General features: G+C 42.7%; 1 protein-coding gene across 2 annotated transcripts in view; it reads left to right on the top strand.

Annotated features, from left to right (window-relative positions):
- LOC136632002 (phospholipase A2 inhibitor and Ly6/PLAUR domain-containing protein-like) overlaps positions 1-16,252 on the top strand; it is a 69,291-nt gene extending 53,039 nt beyond the window's left edge. For both annotated transcript variants that reach the window (XM_066606534.1, XM_066606532.1), the window contains exons 3-5: positions 5,265-5,408; positions 11,346-11,510; positions 15,688-16,252. In XM_066606534.1, the coding sequence (XP_066462631.1) occupies positions 5,265-5,408; positions 11,346-11,510; positions 15,688-15,884 (506 nt within the window). In that variant the 3' untranslated portion in view covers positions 15,885-16,252. The remainder of the gene's footprint in view (positions 1-5,264; positions 5,409-11,345; positions 11,511-15,687) is intronic.
- Positions 16,253-22,286: the final 6,034 nt, after the last annotated feature.

The raw sequence follows: 22,286 nt of genomic DNA, 5'->3' as shown, positions 1-22,286 counted from the left end.
CACAAAACAACCGTGAGGAGCGTGGACAACCTCCAGCCGGTCAAGGCAATCCCAGTGGTAACCAGCACTTGGGTAATAATGGCTGAGGCACCGGACATGGGCTTTCAAGCTCACAAAACTTCTTACACAGTTCGACAACACTGCGTGTCAGTTCGGTCATTTGCTTTTGCATCTCCAGCAGCGGGGCAGACATATCATCATTGGATTACTCAGCCTGTCTGTAAACCTCACGCTTATGAGGACGGACAAACTTTCATCACCCAAAAGGTTCATCCCCGCTATAGGCTTCTCCCCTTCAGCGGTATGAGCCTCCTTACCCAGAATAGTGATTGCCAGTTATTTAAACTGGAGAAATGTACTATCGGGGTGCTGCACCGGCAACATCTTTAGCTGGCACTTGAGAGTCTCCGTTAATGAGCCTTCATGTTGTCCTGTAGGGACAACGTGTATTACCTTAAAGTTTCCCCAAACCTCTGTCTTTTATTAAAGAAACGTTTTTTTTTAAATTTTAGACGTGGTATGCATGTCAAAAATAGTTTGCAGCACATCTAAAATGTTCTCTACGGTCTTTCTGTGCTCACACTACCATGTTTTGACTTCAATGGCAGTGGCACCCTCTAACTGACCCATGAGGATTTCAATTTTTTGTTCTGTTGCCAGCGGATATAGACGGAACACAGCTCCCATCTTCCCTCTAAGGGGATCTAAGGGTATTTATCCTCTCTGAGGGTATGGTGCTCGATACTATACTTAGATAGCCATGGCACTCCTAGACAATATGGCATGGTTAGCGGTACAAAACTAGAGTTGCTGGTAGTTATGGGGGTTGTATTAGCAGGTGCTACAACAACTGGGACAGCGGCAGCAACTATTGCAGGGTCCTCAATGGCTGGCCGGTCGCCAGTAGGATTGTTTCCGACAACTTACATTTTAAAATAAAGACTTTTCTACTTGCAGAATTTTGTAGCTATATTGCACAGAAGGAACTATCCTGTTCGTAGGACGCCAAGGTTTAGGATCTTGCAACGGCCGAGCCTAGCGCACCAAGTGAGGGGAACCACAGGGTTTGTGGACAGGTTGTCACGGGTGGCTCTGCGATGCCTCCCAATAGTGGCAATCAAGGTGCTCTGCTCGGGGGTTGTACAGTGACCCAAAGAATGTACCATGGTACGCTTAACAGAAAGGCCTGTTTTGTCACGGGTGATGCCAACACTCCAACCTGGACTCTTGGGATGGAATGCCGATTGTATAACTGAGACGAGTCAGGTAGCTTGTGGTAGTAATCTGGGAGTACGCAGATTTACTAAGCTGATATTTGTAACAGTTGGATTTACAAAACTTCCAAATGCAGCACTTGATAGTACAGGTAGATATAGCAATAAGCAGTGAATTGAACATGATGAAGATTACAGCAATATTGATTTGAATAGAAACTGACTTCAATGCTCTCTTAGCATACTCGAAAGTACTCGTTACTCGATCGAGCACCACGCGGTGCTCGAGAAAATTTCACACTCTCCTCTCCACATGTTTATTTTTTGTTAAAGTGTATGCCAAATAGTATTTGGCATACACTTTAGCATTTAATGAACAGTGTAAAATGAGTACAATAATTTTAGTGTAAAATATAAATAAAAAAACATACCTCTCTGCCACTGCCGGCAGATGTTTTCTTCATCCCCGCTAGTAAAAAGAACTCCCTGCTGCTGCACCTGCCACATCTGTGACAGATGCAGCAGAGGAATTCTTCAGTTCCCTACTGCAGCTATCATATATGACAGCTGCGGTAGAGGATTCTGCTGCCAGCTCCCTGTCATTGGATTTCAGGGAAGGGCTTTAAATATAAGCCCTTCCCTGAAAAACCAGTAAACATAGTATAAAAAACAAACAAAAAAAATACATACTCACCTCTCTTCAGCTGCCGGGGCTCAGCCGCGTCTTTTCTGCGCTGTCCCCGGCTCTGTAGTGCTGATCTATCAGCAGGCGGGGATTTAAATTGTGATTGGCTGAGGTGCTCCGCCAATCACAGGCAGCTGTTGCCGAATGAATGACAGGCACTCGCTCATCTCTAGCTCTCTCCTTTCCTTTATCCTTCACTGAAGCTGCACAGAAGCTGACTTTAGACAACTCCCAACTAGTTTCTCTAGCTGAAGCGATGATTAAGATTTAACAGGGTGTGGGTGAAGCAGAGTATAAGGTGGTCACTAGAATAGACCTGGCTTCAAGTTCACCGCTTCACCTGGCTTCAAGTTCACAAGCTCTCAGCTGTCCCTGCACTGAGCCAATCAGAGGCAGCCCTCACTCACCCATTCATGAATTCATGAATGGGTGTGAGTGAGGGATGCCTCTGATTGGTCAGGCTGTGACCAATCAGAGGCATCTCATTCAGCAGGCGGGGATTTTAAATCCCCGGCTGCTGAATACTACTCACAGCTGTTCAGAGCAGTTCAGGAGAACTGCAGCCTGCCGCGCTGAACTCCGTCTGCCAGGACCAGGTAAGTATATATATATTTTTTATTTTTACACATTTCTGGATGAATTGCAGGGAAGGGCTTATATATTTAACCCCTTCCCGACAATTCATCCCGCGATCGCCGGCAGCCCATTGCTTTCAATGGAGTCGGCTGTATTGCCGGCTCCATTGAATTCAATGGGCTAACATCGTTCTGCCGGGACCAGGTAAGTATATATATATTTTTTATTTTTACACATTTCTGGATGAATTGTAGGGAAGGGCTTATATATTTAAGCCCTTCCCGACAATTCATCCCGCGTACGCCGGCAACCCATTGCTTTCAATAGAGCCGGCTGTATTGCCGGCTCCATTGAATGCAATGGGCTAACATCGTTCTTCTCTGCCACAGCTGTTACAGCTGTGGCAGAGGAGAACGATCTTTACGCTGACAGTGGGGGGGGGGGGAGAAAAACACGTTCATGTGTTTAAGCCCTAAGGCTTTATTCCCAGAAGCATGTATCAGCTGCCATTTTCATGTCCGGCCGATAAACGCTACGATGTGAGGTGTAAAAACTCGTGAACAGACACACAAATTTAACGTTTGTGAATCCGTTCAGACGGCATGGGCCTCGATGCATATACGTCGAGGCCGCCATGCTGTTGCCCCTTCCCTCACCGGCTCACCTCCTCTCTCCCCTCTGTCTGATTGCAATGGGAGGGGGTGGGAGCAGAGCTAAGCGCCAGTGCGTCCCACCTCCTCCTATTGCTGGCTGCGGGGAGGGGGCGTAAGTTTAGCTCCGCCCTTGCCCTGCCCCCTCCCATTGCAATCAGCCAGAGGGGAGGAGAAAAGAGGGATGGAGTTTAGCAGTCACGCTGCTAAACTCCTTTCCACCTCCCTTCTCCAGCCGCTGTCATTGGCTCCCATAGGAGCCCATGCAGTGGCCGACATATTCTGGCCCAAAAGATAACTATATTGGTCAGCTGGGCGCTTCTATGTCTCAGGAATACGGCCATGTGATCTGGTGCATTAGAATCCAATGCATCAGATTGCAGCGTATATCGGCCCGCCGTTTTCACGGTCGTGGGAAAGAACCCTAAGAGTGCCCAATTGTAAATTAGGTACTGTCTCAAGCACACCCAATTCTACTCTTCAAGGGTTTCATTAGTTATATCAGGTGGCTTCAGATAATGGCTCCTTCTCATGAACATGTGGTTACAGTGTATTACACTGGGCAATACACTGTATTAATCTGCCATAGGCTCCCATGTTTCCACTCACACATATTGTGCGAAATATGTGCACAATAAAGATCACAGCGTGTTCTATCTTGATGCGTATTACCCATGCATATACACCCAGATAGCGCATGGCAATCACAGAACGCAGCCAGTACAGTGTCATTGCATATTTGCTGCACACCACACATATGTCTCATGTGGGCGGCATGCAGCACATTATGCTCATGTGAAGCCGGGCCTTAAAGACATCAAATACCTGGAGTGGTTAGGGCTTTGTTTACTGGGACATTTGATTGCTTGTTGAGAATATGGCAGGAGAGGGATCCAAAAAGTTAAGAGATCATTGTTTTGTACAAACAAGTAAAAGGATACAAACAGGTAGTAAAGGCACTGAATGTTCCTAGAGGTACAGTTGGAAGCACTGTGCAAGTCCAAAGATAAAGAATTGTTGGCTATATTACCTGGATGTGACAAAAAGAGGAGCTATTACTGGTCACCACCAGATTCCTGAGGAGGCAGGTGGTCATAACTCTTTGAGTTAGGGTGCCTTACCACTAGCGATATGCCTTCTAGCGATGCAAGATCAAGTGCCTCGCAGCGCAGAGAAAACACTGCAATATCGCTCATAGGGAGTACATCACGGAAATCTGCCACAGCTGTGACATCTGTGACAGCTATGGAAGAGAATCCCTTTATCCCCGCGGGGACCACAGGGATGAAGGAGTCCTCTGTCATAGCTGTGACAGCTGTGGCAGACGTCCATGATGCTATACCATTGCTTTCAATGGGGTCGGCACTGCTGCTCCATTGAAAGTAGTGGGGTTGTAGGCAACCCCCGCAGCGATGATTTTCGAGGAAGGGCTTCAAATATAAGCCCTTAACTGAAAATCCACCCCAGCTGTAAAAAAAAAGTAAAAAAAAAAAATTATACTTAACTAGAAGAGACGTCTGACTCTTCTCTCCGTCACGGCAGTCATTCAGTTACATGAAAGCTATGCTGTGATTGGTTGCTATTTGTTATACTGCTCAGGTCACATGAAAGCTGCGCTGTGATTGGTTGCTATTTGTTATACTGCTGAGGTAACATGAAAGCTACACTGTGATTGGTTGTTATCTATATATATAAAAACAAATGTCTGTCTGTCTTCGCAGCAACGCGCGACAGGTACGCTAGTATGCAATACAGAAAGCGAAGGTACACGGGGTCACCGGCCGCGGCCAGACACGGATTCTGCGCAGGCTCCTGCATGCGGAATCCAGATCGCCCGTGTGCAGATGGCCTAAAAGATGCTCTGCTAAGCACTGAAGACACTTGTCATGAAGGGAGTGACTAATTCTGAGACTGCAGTAATCATTAAAAGTGGCACTTTGTGGTGAATTTGGAGAAACTGCTTGTTATATTAGTTGTGTCTGAGCTTTTTATATTGTTCTTGTTTATTTTTATGCAAACAGCTGAAAGTTAGTAAATCTGGCAAATAAACCTGATTTGAAATGGGAACTGAAAAATAATCATTACAACTGTAGATAGATATCACTGATGGCATCACTGATTACTTTGATGTTTTCACAGAAGCAACCGATATTCGTGTCTTCATGAGATTCTGCGGTAACTGCTCGCAGCAAAAGCGGGGATCTGTGAGGTTTGACAAAGGTATCCTGAAGACCAATGCAACCTGCTGCAACACTGACAAATGTACTCCCCCCGAGCCCATCAGTAAGTGGTATAGGAATTAATACCAGTGCCATATACAGAATGTATCTCTGCCTATTATAAAACTTCTGTCTGTTCACCTGTAACTCAAGACCTGCAGGTCTGACTTCCATCCAGCTTTCTTTGTCATGTAGCTAAATAATGAAGTCACATTCTAGGCTTTATTTCATCAAAATATATTTGGTATTTCCCAAGTAATTAAGATATTTATAGGCAGAGTAGCCCAAAATCTGTATTTTCAATGTTTTTCCCTCAATATAAAGTTCAGTTTAAAAACTACAATTTAAACATTTTATTTAAAGTGATATTTCCTCGCACACGCCATACAAAATCTAATTTTTAATTTGCAATTTACATATTTTCTTGAATTACAAGGTGATTCAAAAAGAACGGTGCAGGAGCAAAACTGATTTCTTCATACATGAAGTGACATCCAAGAGCCAGAATGACCTGAAAAGATAAAATAACTTCAAGATTTTATTGCACCTTCCAGATGCTCAATGTGGGCGCCATTGGTGACCTTAGATAACATATCTGCTACAGTGGAATCGATAACAGAAGATATGTTGGAATGCATCTGGACTACCAACTTGACATCTGTTGCACCCCCAACACCGACCGCAACAACCATCTATAAGGTGCCAGTAAAATGTGGAAGAGTTCTTCTGTCTTTTCAGGTCATTCCGGCTGTTGTAGGTCACTTCATGTATGAAGAAATCAGCTTTAATACGGGCCCATACTTTTCAATAACCCCATACATTGGAGCATATTTATGACACTGTCTAAAAGAAAAAATGTCTTCCCAAAGAACCAATCACAGTGATGCTTTCATTCTGCAAAAGCACTAAGAGAAATTAAAGCTGCACAGTGATTGGTTGGGGCAATCAAGACAGTGACAGTTTTTACTTACACGTGACTGGACATAGATTTAGAACAAAGACCATACTGTACCTTCAAGGTCCTGTTAGTGGTACTGCTGCTCTTTTTCTTCTGCTTCCACCATGTTTCCTCCTCCTACTTCCCCCCCCAAGTGAAAAAATATGTCAATATGGAAATGTAGAGCTACAGCTCTTAAGTTTCCACGAGGAGCACATTCTGCCCTCCTTCTTCCAAGACAAAATTTTTCTAAAGCACAATAAACAGCTGTTCCCTAGAGAAGGTCCGTGTTCGGCTGTTCTGTTCACCCCATACATTGGAGCATATTTATGACACTGTCTAAAAGAAAAAATGTCTTCCCAAAGAACCAATCACAGTGATGCTTTCATTCTGCAAAAGCACTAAGAGAAATTAAAGCTGCACAGTGATTGGTTGGGGCAATCAAGACAGTGACAGTTTTTACTTACACGTGACTGGACATAGATTTAGAACAAAGACCATACTGTACCTTCAAGGTCCTGTTAGTGGTACTGCTGCTCTTTTTCTTCTGCTTCCACCATGTTTCCTCCTCCTACTTCCCCCCCCAAGTGAAAAAATATGTCAATATGGAAATGTAGAGCTACAGCTCTTAAGTTTCCACGAGGAGCACATTCTGCCCTCCTTCTTCCAAGACAAAATTTTTCTAAAGCACAATAAACAGCTGTTCCCTAGAGAAGGTCCGTGTTCGGCTGTTCTGTTCACTTGGTAGAATTTGTTATTTGCAAACTTTATGACATTGATAAAATGTGTCCCATTTCTAATACTGCTGTGCAGATTGAAACCTTTTCTTCTGATGCACCTTTGTTAGCATAGCTGCAGTGACCATCCATCTGCTTCGGAGGCCCGTACACAGTAGGGTTCACTAAACAGTTGTTTTAGACACACATCTGGTAGCCACCTGATCCATTTTCATGGTGAGCTGCTCCATTGTAGCCTATCGGTCAGCCCTTGTGCACCTTCCTGCCGACGTCACCTGCCACATCAATGTCACATGGTGCTCCGCAGTTTCTTTGTAGGTTTTTACCATTGGTTCCATTTGTCCGCTAGCGATATACTTTCACCACTGCAGCATGTGAACGGTTCACAAACTGCGCTGTTTGAGAAACACCACAGCCCTCAGTCTGAAAGTCAATAATCATTCCTTTTTTGCCCCTCTGATCAATCACCCCTTTTCCCCGTGACAACAAGGAATGATTTGTGAACAGACCACCTATCTCACACTTCATATCCCCACTAAGGCCCCACTTGACTACTGCAACTCGCTATTCATTGGCCTTCCCCGCACTAGACTCTCCCCTCTCCAACCCATACTAAATGCGGCAGCTACACTTATTTTTCTGTCTAGCTGTTTCTTAGATACCTCTGCACTCTCTTTGCCTTCTAATAACTGATATCCACATGTAATTCCCGTACTGCCTGTTCCCCCATACCTCATCTCCCCCCTCCCTTGAATCTCCTGTATCACCCCCACCCTATTTAGCCGTCCATGTGGGAACTGCACTAAAATGGAGCATGCTGCGATTTGTTTCCAGACCAAAAGGTCAGGAAAACAAATCTGCATGTTTTAATCCATATGCGGACGCCCATGAATCTCTACGGGTGGCTTGAATTACGAATCTCCCTTGGGGGTTACCCGCATGGATTCTGCAAATCAAATTTGCTCGTGGACATTGGATCTTAATATTCACACATAGGGGAACATAGTAACATAGTATGTAAGGCTGAATGAAGACAATGTCCATCTAGTCCAGCCTGTCTATCCTCCTGTGTTGATCCAGAGGAAGGCAAAAAACCCCAGGGCCAGAAGCCAATTAGCCCTTTTGGGGAAAAAATTCCTTCCCGACTCCCTAATGGCAATCAGACTGTTCCCTGGATCAACCCCGAATAGTTCCTACCTGCCTGTAAACCCGGATTGACACTGAACCTAATATTTATATCCTATAATGTCCTTCTTCTCCAGAAAGACATCAAGTCCCCTTTTAAACTCCTCTATGGATTTTGCCATCACCACTTCCTCCGGTAGAGAGTTCCACAGTCTAACTGCTCTTACAGTAAAGAACCCCTTCTATGTTGGTGATGAAACCTACTTTCCTCTAATCGTAGCGGATGTCCTCTTGTTACCGTTGTGGTCCTGGGTGTAAACAGATCGCGGGATAGATCCATGTGTTGTCCCCTCATGTACTTATACATGGTTATTTGGTCGCCCCTTAGCCATCTTTTTTCTAGAGTAAATAGTCCCAATTTGGATAGCCTCTCTGAGTATTCCAGTCCCGTCATTCCATGTATTAGTTTAGTTGCCCTTCTTTGAACCCCCTCCAGTACTGCAACATGTTTCCTGAGCACCGGTGACCAGAACTGTACGCAGTATTCCATGTGAGGCCTGACAAGTGCCTTATATAGTGGGAGGATAATGTTCTCATCCTTCGCCCCTATACCTCTTTTAATGCACCCCCAGACTTTATTTGCCTTTGCAGCAGCTGACTGGCATTGGTTACTCCAGTTTAGTCTATTATCCACTAATACCCCCAGATCCTTTTCCAAATCACTTTTCCCTAGTGGTACCCCATTTAGTGTATATTGGTGACATCCGTTTCTCCTGCCCATGTGCATAGTCTTACATTTTTCAACATTGAACTTCATTTGCCATTTTTCTGCCCAAGCCCCCAGCTTGTCCAGGTCCGTTTGTAGCCGCACATTGTCCTCCGTTGCATTAATTATAGGCAAGATTTTTTTTCTATAGAGATGCATTGAAATCACATTGCGGTAATTTTATCACAACTTTTGCACAAAGTAAAGTTTTCACGTAGACCTGGACTAACAGGCGCAGGTAACAAGAACAGTAGGAATAGTACTAATTGTTTTACTAGTGATAATGAGGTAATAAAGCTCAGTTTTACTGTAGGCTGTAATGCAATATTCTTCTTCAAAGTATAAACTGTTCTGCTGACATCTTGTGGTCAACATGAGAGTTGCAATGTTTATGTGAATTCTCAGTAAGAGAAACAAAGTAATCTTGTAGATATGATACCTTTTAATGGCTAACAAAAAGACATGATGTTATCGAGAGCTTTCAAACGTCTTAGGGTTATTCCTCGGGCTTAGGCATCTATCATACAGACGTTTTTACCTGGCTAATTTTGCTGCGTTAAAAAAGTGCGACCATCAGAAGCTTTGGATTCCAATGCATGCATTCAGTTTGCAATTTGCAATTAAATCAATACCAGAACAGAATGAGTAAATGAGTAAATACCTACCGTATATACCGGCGTATAAGGCGACGGGGCGTATAAGACGACCCCCTAACTGTCACCTTATACGCCGGTATACAGTGGAGAAAAAAAAATAAATTCATTACTCACCTCCCACGGCGTTCTGTCGCGCTCCGGCAGGATGTCGCTCGCTCCGGCAGGCTGTCGCTCGCTCCGGCAGGCTGTCGCTCGCTCCGGCAGGCTGTCGCTCGCTCCTCGTCCCCGGCGCAGCATAGCTTTCTGAATGCGGGGCTTGAAATCCCCGCTTCCAGAAAGCTAATACACACGCCAGCAGCCATGACATCATTGAATGGCTGTGATTGGCTAAAGCACACGTGGCTTCAGCCAATCACACTATTCAATGACATCATTGAATGGGTGTGATTGCTAACACGTGCGCCTTCAGCCAATCACAGCCATTCAATGATGTCATTGAATAGTGTGATTGGCTGAAGCCACATGTGCTTTAGCCAATCACAGCCATTCAATGCTGTCATGGCTGCCGGCGTGTGTATTAGCTTTCTGGAAGCGGGGATTTCAAGCCCCGCATTCAGAAAGCTATGCTGCGCCGGGGACGAGGAGCGAGCGACAGCCTGCCGGGGCGAGCGACATCCTGCCGGAGCGCGACAGAACGCCGTGGGAGGTGAGTAATGAATTTATTTTTTTTTACACTTTTTTTTTTTTTGTATTACCGGCGCATAAGACGACCCCCGACTGCAGAGCAGATTTTTCGGGGTTCAAAAGTCGTCTTATACGCCGGTATATACGGTAATTGGTCTACTTAATTTTCTAGCCAAGGACACAACATAGAACATATGAAAGCTACTACATTAAAAGGCAACTTCAAATCTCAACATCATAGAATAATTTGGGAGTAAAAATGTATAACCATCTTTGACACTCTCAAGGCAGGCATCAATATCTCAAACTGCTTCATACATCAGTGGAGAATATGAGAAATCTATAGCAGGGGTAACACGCTGGCCTGGTGACCCCCTAACACAATATAGAGACCATAAAGCTTTCACATCCTTCACAGTGGACTAATTAATTACTCCTCTTCTCATCCTGTTCTGGGATTGTTTAAAGTGCAAATTAATCACACCATGTCTGTGCCTTTTTTATATGCATGGGTGTGTGTGTATACTATATATGTATATATGAAGAGTCCTAAGGTCTCTTGCACATGGGCGGATTTGCACTGCGAAATCTGGAGTAGGACTCCGCCTCTGGATTCTGCAATAAATCCAGCCCACAGCATGCCATGAGAAAACGTGATTTCCTGCCCATGAGCAGAAATCGATTGCAATTTTCTGCTTGCAGGGGAGAAATCGCAGCATTCTGCGATATTGTGCGGGCCATGCACAATTGAAGTCGATTGAAGCCATTTGTCCTACGGCACTTCCGCTGTGAGCACGGGATTCGCGTCATCGCCAAGCACTGGCGCCTAGTGCGCATGCGCGACAGAGTGACGGACGGCACATCCGCAATGCAGAAGACACCGCCGTACAGATACACAGGGGCCACTGTCCGGTCACCAGGTCAAACTCCGCTGCGAGAATCACGCATGCAGTGTCTGACCGGCTTGTGTGCAGGAGGTCTAAGTAAGTTGGAAAGCTTGCTATAACATCATGTATTTTTGTTTGCCACTGAAAGGTCTCATATCTACAAGATTACTCGGTACCAAACTTCCAAACTTTTTTGGTTTTGCAATGTTTTAGCATTCCTGATTTCTAAAGATGATGACAGAATTGTTGACTTTTTCTTTTACTTTAAGTACCAACAATTAAACCTGTCTCTAAGGATGAAAAAGTCAAACACAGTGGGCGGAGGTGTAACTCCTGCTATTCTCAAACCTACAAAGCCTGTGATTGTAACGTCATGGTGAATTGCACCATCGGGGAGACAAAATGTATCTCAAGGCAACTATATGCTAAAAAAGGTGAGTTTTTTTTTAAGATAACAGGAAGAACAGTTACACTCATAGATGCATACATTATATATGGGTGGCAGACACAGTTTACTGACTTTGCCCTCGCCTACCCCCTAAACAAGTACAGAAAGAGCAAAACTGACACTTCTACCGTGTTACTGAGTAAATTCTAGCCAAGGCTGATATATCACATGACCCCTTCCCATTTAAAAAGGGAACTAAATGAAATGACCGCGAAAAAGTCTTCTCCACCAAAAAAAAAAAAAATGCAGCCTCCCTTTTCACATAATGGAAGTCAATTTTTGCATTGAGGACCTTTGACAAGAGACTGAATATTCCGTCTTTACTGCAAAATATCCTAAATTCTGCCCTAAAATCTGGATTTTGATGCAAAATTCCCAGCCGAATTCTGCTATTTTAAATTCTGCACTAAAACCTGCACATTAGCCCTGCAAATTTTGGGGCTAAACCTTATGCAGAAGGGCATATCCCATGACCCCGTTGAGGAATATTCCTTCCTGTGTGAAAGCTCCCTTATTATACCAGCTAAACTGGTGTGTCCAGACTTTTGCCTCATTTTATATATTTCAATTTATGTATAACCATGACTACATAGTTAACATCTCTGAGGGCTTAAACATATGAGCGTGTTTTTCCCCCCTTATACGGCCATGTTTATCCCGGCCATATACCAGGACAAAACGAAACCACTGATCTCAATAGGAATTCGTTTTCGTTTTCACTACTGAGATTTCTCAGCTGTGAATACCACGGACGATAAAATATACAAGATGCCCCATCTTTCCTGGACGTAGTGAACACATGGTTCGGGGATCATCGGGCCTCTTTTTTGATCTGCCAGCGAGGGAAAGAAAATCTCCCTGGTTCAGGAGCTGCTAGATCAGTACTGCCCTGGCATATATGCGTATATGGCAATGTGTTTTCAGCCTCAGTATCGTTGTTACCTGATGCTGGTGTACATTTAGAGAGCAGTGAGGATGACCAGTAATACAAACTTAGAAGTTTTTGACCAGATCAGTGAGAATCCTCCACCCCAGATGCAGGTTCTCCATCTCTCTAATATTCCGGATGTATTATGAGAAGATGCAGCTTGTTCGGAAGGACAAGGGTGAAAGGGGAAAGAATAGGAGGATTTTCAATATGTTCTTCTATCCTTTGCTTGCATTGCTTTAGGACACATAGTTTGGACGTACTGAAGAAGGTCCAAGAAGACACAACATGTATTGTCGCCCTTTTCTCTCCACAGTAAAGAAAATAAAATATAATATTGTGTTTCCCAAAAAATAAGACCCTGTCTTATATTCATTTTTGCCCCCAAAAGATGCACGGGGTCTTATTTTTATTTGGGTCCCCCCTGCTGGGCTGTGGCGCTCCAGCAAGCTTCCGTGTAGACCTCAATGGCGATGGAGCATTTCTTATTGGTGACAGGGCTTGAATGGGCTGTGATTGGTTCCGGAGCACCTCCCCAGCCAATCAAAGCCGGCGCTCGATGAACCGATTACAGCCTTTCAATGATGGCCCCAGTTGGCCTTTAGTAATGGGAGGGAGAACGGCAGTGGAAATATCCAGGGTCAGACGACCTTGGTCAAAGAAAGTGTAGTAGTCAAAAAGTGAAAGAAAATATATTCCTGCGCTACGGAGTGCTAAAAGGTGTAGTAAAGGAAGGACTTACTTCAAAGGAGGACTTGGATCCCCCCAATCAAGGTATGCAGATTAGAAGTTACTTCAAAATATTAGGAGTGATTTCCAGTCATGTGTTCCATATGATAAGAGTACAAATAATAAATAAATATATATATATATATATATATATATATATATATATATATATATACTGTATATATATATATATATATATAGACAAATATAAACACCACAAAACATACAGATACAAAGTGGGATAGCCTGGCAACGGGTTTCTGGGTATCAGTAGCCCCCATTTTTCAAGCCTGATTTGGTAGGAAAGGACTATAGTAGTATTAAAGCGCATCGGGTCCTTATGATGCATCTCTAACTTAGGCGCCTTTAAGTGATGTCATAAACCACGTCGGGGTGACGTTGCGTTCCGCATGTGTTCCATATGAATATTGCTAGCATTCTTAGCATGAACCGCCCCCTGATAATATCATAGGCGTCACGTGTTCCATATGCGGGTCAGCAGGTTCTAGTAGTACAGGTCTTCCTGAATAGCATTACGTCGCTGCTATGAATTGAATGACATCCATCTGGATCTAGCAGCTATATCTGTCAGTCTCAAAGGAGAACAGAGGGCAGCGCATATGAAGTTATGGACATGCAGAAGGAACATAAATAAATACTCAGGGCTTAATGATTAATTAAAATCAAATATAGGTACTTCAAAGTGATTACAATACATGAGTATCCATTTAAAATGATGGTATTATAGGTGAATATATAGAGAGAATAAGAGAGAATAGGGAGCAGGAGATACTTTGTATATTTGATATATAATCAGGTTTATAAAACTGGAATCTCTATTAAAGTAGGGAGGGAGGAGGAAGAGAGTAACAGGAGTATTATAAGCCAGAGCAGGAAGACTATAAACTATATATGTTGAGGTCAGTTAAGATCAAATGTTTTTTATAAATATGTATAAGGGGATTTTAAAATATATGTTATAGGAGACAGCAACCTATATATAAAAACATGTAGATCTCCATAGAAAGACTTACATTAGAAGAATGTATACATATTAGAGATGAGTGAGTATACTCGGTAAAGGCAATTGCTTGAGCGAACATTGCCTTTAGCGAGTATCTCCCCGCTCGAGATGAAAGGTTCGGGTGCCGGCGCAGGGGAGCGGTGAGTAGCGGCTGTCAGCAGGACGGAGCGGGGGGGAGAGAGGGAGAGAGAGATCTCCCCTCCGTTCCGCTCCGCTCTCCCCCCGCAGCTCCCTGCCTGCCGCCGGCACCTGAACCTTTCATCTCGAGCGGGCAGGTACTCGATAGAGGCAATGCTCGCTCATCTTTAATACATTATATATATATATATATATATATATATATATACATACCTTCATATATATACACACACACAAACATATATATATATATATATATACTTGTAAAATCTCATAGGAAATCAGGAATTGCAAATTGCTTAGCATAAACGGCACATTTGCTCAGAAACTTTCCAATACTTCAGTTAGGCTACCTATCCACGGGCGTTGCAGTATCCTGCGGCGGATATCCGCCGCAGGATACCGCAGCCCAGGAGCAGGAGCCAGCAGGCGGATCTCCGCCATCAGCCTATCTGACAGATAGGTTTACCGTGGAGAATCGCGGTAAATTCGCAGCATGCTGCGAATTGCTGCCCATGAGCGGAGAATCGCCATGATTCTCCGCTCGTGGACAGGGGGAAAGCGCTTTCCATAGCAACGCTATGGAAAGCGTTCACTGCATTCCCCGTGGCTGGAAACGGGAAACGCAATGAAAACCCACCCGTGGACAGACAGCCTTAGACTTCCTGGATGTAGAGCATCTAAATGGAAGATCCTATACATTTCTTTTTTTCATAAATTGTTAAATTCTCCTTCCGGATTCCAGGGGTGCCAGGCGCATTTCGGAGACGTCTTTAGTGTGATAAGTAGCAAAGTGTCTTAAAACTCCATACTTCATTAAACCATTTTCCACCGGCGACTGTTCCCTCTAATTCTTAGGATGGACCCTCCTACTCTGATATTTTAGGCCACATGTGTACTCCAGTGGACAGATGATATATTTTGAGCCACAGGTCAGTAGGTGCTTTATTTTATAATTTTTTTTATCATTTTTACTCTCTAAGGGGATTTCTATAAAAGTAAGTCCCTTTCCTACCAAATCAGTCTTGAAAAAGTGGCTATCCGAAACGCGTTGCCAGGCTATCCCACTTTTTATTTATATGTTTTTTGTTTTTGGTGCGTATATTTGTAAATATATATATATATTTTTTTATTATTTGTACTCTTATCATATGGAATACATGGCTGGAAACCACTCCTAATATTTTGAAGTACTTTATAATCTGCAAAGCTTGATTGGAGAGGCCCGGTGGCGCCCAAGCCCCGCCCCGTGCAGTAAGTCCTTCCTGTTACTACACCGTCTAGCACTTAGTAGCGCAGGACTATTTTTTCTTTCACTTTGTAACCACTATCTTTTCTCCGCAGGAGACTTTGGCCGTATTTTTGCCATCCGAGGCTGCACCACTGAGGAGATGTGTGAGAATCTGAAGGATAAAAGCATAAATCACTTGAATGTGAGATACAGCAGTTCATGCTCGGATGACAGCGACAGCGTCCACAGGAGTCTACTACTGCTCGTCCTTACTGCCCCACTGTTCTCCATGATTACTACTGCCACGTGATGTTGCCTGCCGATCTCAAGAACAACCGTGCAAAACTACTGACACAGAAGTGCTGGGAGTAAGGGCTCACTCACACGGGCGTATGTGTTCTGCGTATTACGTGCATTTTTTTCATGTACGTAAAATACGCAGTAAACAGCTGCGTATATAAAATCTTCGTAGCCTATGCTGATGTGTAATACGCGCCAAAATAAGACATGCACCACTTTTTTTCACACTTGCAGTATGTACATGATAAAAACCCGCAGCTGTGAGCGGCTCAATAGAAATCAATGAGCTTTCAGAACTTTGTAATACGCGGACGACTTACGTGAGTGCGCCCTAAGGGCTCTTTCCCACTGGCGATAGGCTTTCTAGCGATGCGAGAGTGAGTCAAAACACATGATTATGAAACCAATGATTTTCAATGGTTTCATTCCCATTTGCGATGTGTTTACTGAAGCTCTGCTGCGATACAAAAAAAAACTGCAATATCGCCCATTGCTTTCATTGGGGCTGGGGCCCATTGAAATCAATGGGAGAAGAAATCAATTTCGAATACCCCATAGCAAAGAGAGAGAGGGGGTGGAGCTACAGGGGATCTCTTACATATCTCCCCATATTTGGAGACATAGGGGGGGGCGCGGCTAAAATGCTTTCTAGGGTTTCCCCGAGAGCAGGGGTGGGGCTATAGATGGGTCAGGGCTAGTAGGATTCACCACTAACCCTGCCCCCTCTCTTTGCTAGAGAAGAATCACTATGAGAATCCCTCTAGCCCCGCCCATCTCTAGCCCCACCCCTTTGCCGTTTAGTTGTGCCCCCTATCTCTCCAATTATGGGGAAATATGTAAGATATCCCCTGTAGTTTCGCCCCCTCTCTCTCCTCACTATGGGGGATTCCAAGGCTGTTGCACAATCTTCTCCCATTGATTCCAATGGGACCCCGGCCCGGCTTTTTTGTATTGCAGCGAGGCTTGAGTGAACATATCCCAAATGAGAATGAAACTATTGAAAATCATTGGTTTCATAATCATGCATTTTCACGCACTCTCGCATCGCAGAAAAATCTATCACCAGTGGGTAAGAGCCCTAGCTCTACAAATACTTTGCTTTGCTTATTACTGGCTTTCAGATAAATTACAATTTATTCTCTATTTACACCCGAAAAACTATCCACTCTTTTCCTATCACCGTATTATAGAGTAGTGGACTATGGGAGCTCACTTCAGAGTGAAACAGTTAAAGCTGGGCTGTTGCATAGTTATCTGGATGAACCAGAGAGAAGCAGCAGCAGTAATGTCTTTGCTTTGGATTTGAATGGAGACAAAAAAAATATAGCATAATGTAAAACAAGGGCAAACTAATAAAACTAAGTACTGTGAGCCATACAACTTGTAAAAAATGAGCCTATAGTATAAACGTATTGTATCTCCAGCACATACAGAACAATTCACAAAAACAAAAAACCTATCAGAATTCCCAAAAATATCTGGGAATGTAGATGAAATGGTAAACAATGCAAATGTTACATCTCACAAATTATCTGGGTATATGAACTTCACATACAAAGGGTTCTCAAAAAGTTTGAAGTCAATAGAGAGAAGAATGAAGATCCTGACCGGGAATTAAATAGCCATCTGTTGTAATAGGTTTCAAACCATTTGAGAGATATACCATAGCAGGAAGAAATGTCCATCAGCTTCAAGGAAATGATGACCACGTATGACTGGGACATAATAGAACAACTTGGTGATTGGCTCAGCTGCCTTCTACCACCTGATTCAAAAGTCCAACCAGGTCAACATCTCAACATATCCAGATAAATTAGCTTTCTACAAAAGTATCCATAACATATGGCCTCCTGCGATCACACTGACCATTTACGCTATGTGCCAAGCTATCAGGAGTATGCTGACCACATAAAACGACGGATAATAAATATATATATATATATATAAGCCTTGCTAACACTCGCTTCATGTTATTAATCCATTCCAGTTAAGAAGAGTTTAAATGAAGGGTAGACTGACTTGGAAGTAGATAGATTGATAGATATGAGATAGATAAATAGATAGATAGATAGATAGATAGATAGATAGATAGATAGATAGATAGATAGATAGAAAGATAGATGAGACAGATAGATAGATAGATAAATAGGAGATAGATAGATATGAGAGATAAATATGAGATAGAGAGACAGATAAATAGGTATGAGATAGATAAATAGATAGATAGATGAGACAGATAGATAGGAGATAGATAGATAAATATAGGAAATAGATAGATATGAGAGATAAATATGAGATAGAGAGACAGATAAATAGATATGAGATAGGTAGATAGATAGATAGATAGGAGATAGATAGATAGATAGATAGATAGATAGATAGATAGATAGACATGAGACAGATAAATATGAGATAGATAGATAGATCTCATATTTATCTCTATCTCATATCTATCTAATGGAGAGAGATAGAGAGATAAATATAAGAGATAGATATATATGAGATAGATAGATCTCTCTCATAATTATCTCTATCTCATATCTATCTATCTATCTATCTATCTATCTATCTATCTATCTATCTACCTCATATCTATCTATCACACATCTAGTTATCTAGCTAATATCTATCTATCTCATATCTATGTATCTCTCTTATATCTATCTCATATCCATCTATCTATCTATCTCATATCTATCTTCTATCTATCTCATATTTATCTCTCTCTCAAATAGATATGAGATAGAGATACATATGAGATCTACCTATCTAATACATCTATCTCTCTCATATTTATCTGTCTCATATCTACCTCATATCTATCTATCTATCTATCTATCTATCTATCTATCTATCTCTCTATCTATCTCATATCTATGAGATGGAAATAGGAGAGATAGATAGATAAATAGATAGAAGATAGATATGAGCTAGATAGCTAGATATGAAATAGTTAGATATGAGAAAGAGAGATATATAAATAGATCTCTCTCATTTTTATCTCTATCTCATATCTATCTATCAATTTGAGAGAGAGAGAGAGAAAGATAGAGATAGAGAGAGCGAGAGAGAGAGAGAGAGAGAGATGGACCTCTCATATTTATCTATCAATTTGAGAGAGATAGAGAGATAAATGTGAAAGATGGATAGATAGATAGATAGATAGATAGATAGATAGATAGATAGATAGATAGATAGATAGATAGATAGATAGATAGATAGAGATATGAGACGGATATATATGAGAGAGAGATAGATAAATAGATATGAGATAGAAGATAGATAGATAGATAGATAGATAGATAGATAGATAGATAGGAGATAGATAGATAGATAGATAGATAGATAGATAGATAGATAGATATGAGAGAGGGAGAGATAGACAGATAGATATGAGAAAGATGGATAGATACATATTCGATAGATATGAGACTATGAACATCGTCAGATTTATGGGCGATTTTGGTAGAGGACATTATGGTTACATTTTCTAGAAGTTGCTTTCACCCTTCTTGATAGGGTTCATTCCCATGGACGTATGCCATTTCAGACTGTGAAAAACAGACGTATGATGGATCGACTGATCCCAGCGTTCTCACTGCTATGACCACTTGTCATGGCAGAGCCTCGATCGATCACTCTAGCGGGATTTCAAGCGCAGAGTCGTTAGAATACAGGTGGATTTGTACCCAGCTATCCCAGTCTTTTGAACGCATACAGAATGAAAGCTCAACTCACCCCCTGATATGGAGTAACGCCTCCAGCGCTCTACAATACCTACACACACTCGCTGCCACCTCCAGCTTTTGTTCCCAAGTAAGCTGGAACCCGGACTAGGAATTATTAACACAATCTTCCAAAATATGGATCTCTTAAAGCGTTCAAGGAAGGCTAGCAAAGTTTAAATCTTTATTCTACAAAAGAGGTAGCAGAGCTTGGATGAAACTATACAAGAGATGATTTACATAACAGATAAAGCACATGCAAGTACATGCAAACAGTATAAAAAAAAGAGACAAAATAAGAGAAAATTCCAGTCTATATTGCTTCCAATATTCCTGATATGTGAGGGGCATCACAGAAAGATGATCAGCTGACACACGGTGTCACCCCATGAATCTGAAACTTGGGTAACAAACTCACTTAGTTTTTAAAGCCTCCGCAGAACCACACCCCTCGAACCTTCTTCTGACATCAAAGGTGGGTTGAGTAAATGTGTGGACCATCTGTAGGAAATCCAATTTAATATTTTGGCCATATTTACCCAGGATATGCCCCAATGGTACTAAACATGATAGGGAGAGATGATTGGCTACGCTTATAAGCAATTCTGGAGGTTCTGGAGGTCCAACAAAGATGGAAGTAACTGCGCCAGGTCTACAGTGTCCTCCCAGTTCTAAAAATGTACCTGATGCTGAGCTGGTGGGTTTGGGTGACCCATTCTCTTTTAATACAGACACTAGCTGGCCACGAAACTGAAACATCTACCAGAATTACCAGGGTGTCAAACTTCGCTGGCAGGGGGTAGTTAACATCCACTTGTTACTGGCTAACTTTATTGCCATTATGATCAAGGACTACCTGGGACCAAAAGTAAACCGGAGACCTCTGCAGATGTGAGGGAGATAATATGGAGGAGTTCAACCTAACTTTCCCCTAGTCCAGAACAGTAGAAAGTTAACAGGGAAAGCCGGGGGACACTTTACAAATACCATTATACCACAGGACCGATTTCACTGCATGTGTGTGCATATTGTCTTCCTTCGGTTGTTGTGTACATGCTGTGTTTTACATCCATACGCCATTCATTTTTCACTTGGATACTCCCTGTTCACATTGAGCACAGAAGGGAGTAAAGAACATTATGGGGCTCAAAGATGATGGATCAGGCAGTCTGGGAAGATATTTTTCATACTTATCCGCGTGCCCCATTCCAGTGCTGTATTTTCGCAAAGCCAGCATGCAGCAGTAGTTTGACTCTTTTTGAAAGCGCATCTCCCATTTATCTCTATGGGAGCTGTGAACGCAGAAAGAGTGTAGCTGCTGGTGCACGGTGACTTTACAGGGACTCAGCGCTGGAGTGGGGCACCTGGTGGATACATAAGAGATCTCCCCGGACTCCCTGATCCATCTTTTTTTTGCAAGAAAAATGCAAGAAGCCCATTTGATGTCACACAGATGGGAAAAAATGCCGTGTGAATGAGCCCTTATTGATGCTAAATACTGATGTTCAGATGTGAAGACAGTACAGAGTGCACAATAGCAAAATCAAGGTTTTCCATCTGACACATCACTACATATTAGGCATATCTTCCAATGTCCTGTTTTTAATGCATTTCTCCTATAAAATGTGCAGTTGAGTGGGTGGAGGGTATACTAATTTACATAAGCAGGCATTACTGGGCTAATCGGTTGTAGGGCTTAAATGCATCCCCTGAATGTTGGTTGGTGATTCTGCACCCTGTGAGAAATGTTGGTTGGTGACTGTGCCCCCTGAGGATATAGTAAGGTGCAAGGAGAGAGAAAAAAAAGTAAAATAGGAAAAGAGGAGGAAAAAAAGAAAGTGGGAAACAGGGCTTCAAGATGACTCCAACTCAAACTCTGAAACTTTGGGACCCACTGAGTAGTCATCCAGTGTTATCACAGTACAAGACGTTTGCTGGGGTCGACAAAATCTTCAACCATTACCTCTTCCATTCTCTTGTTTTGGTGACCCCTGAAGCACCTTTAGAGTTTGAGTCACCAAATGCTGCAGCCAGGAAGTGATGCAATATATATTAAGGGCTGAGAAGGTGTCGGGCAAGATAGAAAGTAGGGCAATCTGAGCAGTCATGAAGACTGTTCCATCATACATTTAGCATCTTCAACAGTCCTCAGAGACGGAAAGGTATATAGAGAAGTTACCCCCGAGTTAACAATATGTTAATCTTTTCTTGAGCCCCATGAGCATAGGATAGAAGGAATGGCTTGCTTCTATGATCATTGCGAGTTCCCTCTCCCAGAAAGGTGGAGGGTCTTTAGGGGTTACAACGTCCAAAAGTAAAATGTAAACCTGGACAAGGGGATGGGCCGAAGCAAGGAGTGTAAGATAAGGTCCCCTAAAGGCCTCAGAAGCAGTGTGTATTGAGACTTCAAACTGGTGGATTTTATCATGGGAGTTGGTGGTATCGTAGACCATCCAAGAAAGAGGGAATTAGTGAGCTGGAGGGCCTAGAAGGATGACAGGGATGAATCTTTGAATATATAGTACAATCTTATATCAAGGGAGGCTCTCCACCTGGGTAGCCTATCAGAATGGTGCTAAAGAGCAGTAAAGGGGCCATTCATCATAGACAAGATTCCCTTGGAGATAGTTCTATTTCAAGTGTCCAGAAGACTAGAAGTGAAAAGTGAGTGGAACACTGTGGGGTAA

The sequence above is a fragment of the Eleutherodactylus coqui genome, chromosome 6 (assembly GCF_035609145.1).
Source record: "Eleutherodactylus coqui strain aEleCoq1 chromosome 6, aEleCoq1.hap1, whole genome shotgun sequence".
NCBI classification, from domain to species: Eukaryota; Metazoa; Chordata; class Amphibia; order Anura; family Eleutherodactylidae; genus Eleutherodactylus; species Eleutherodactylus coqui.
Note: the sequence above shows the minus strand (reverse complement) of the source record. Positions and strands in the feature narration are given on the sequence as shown.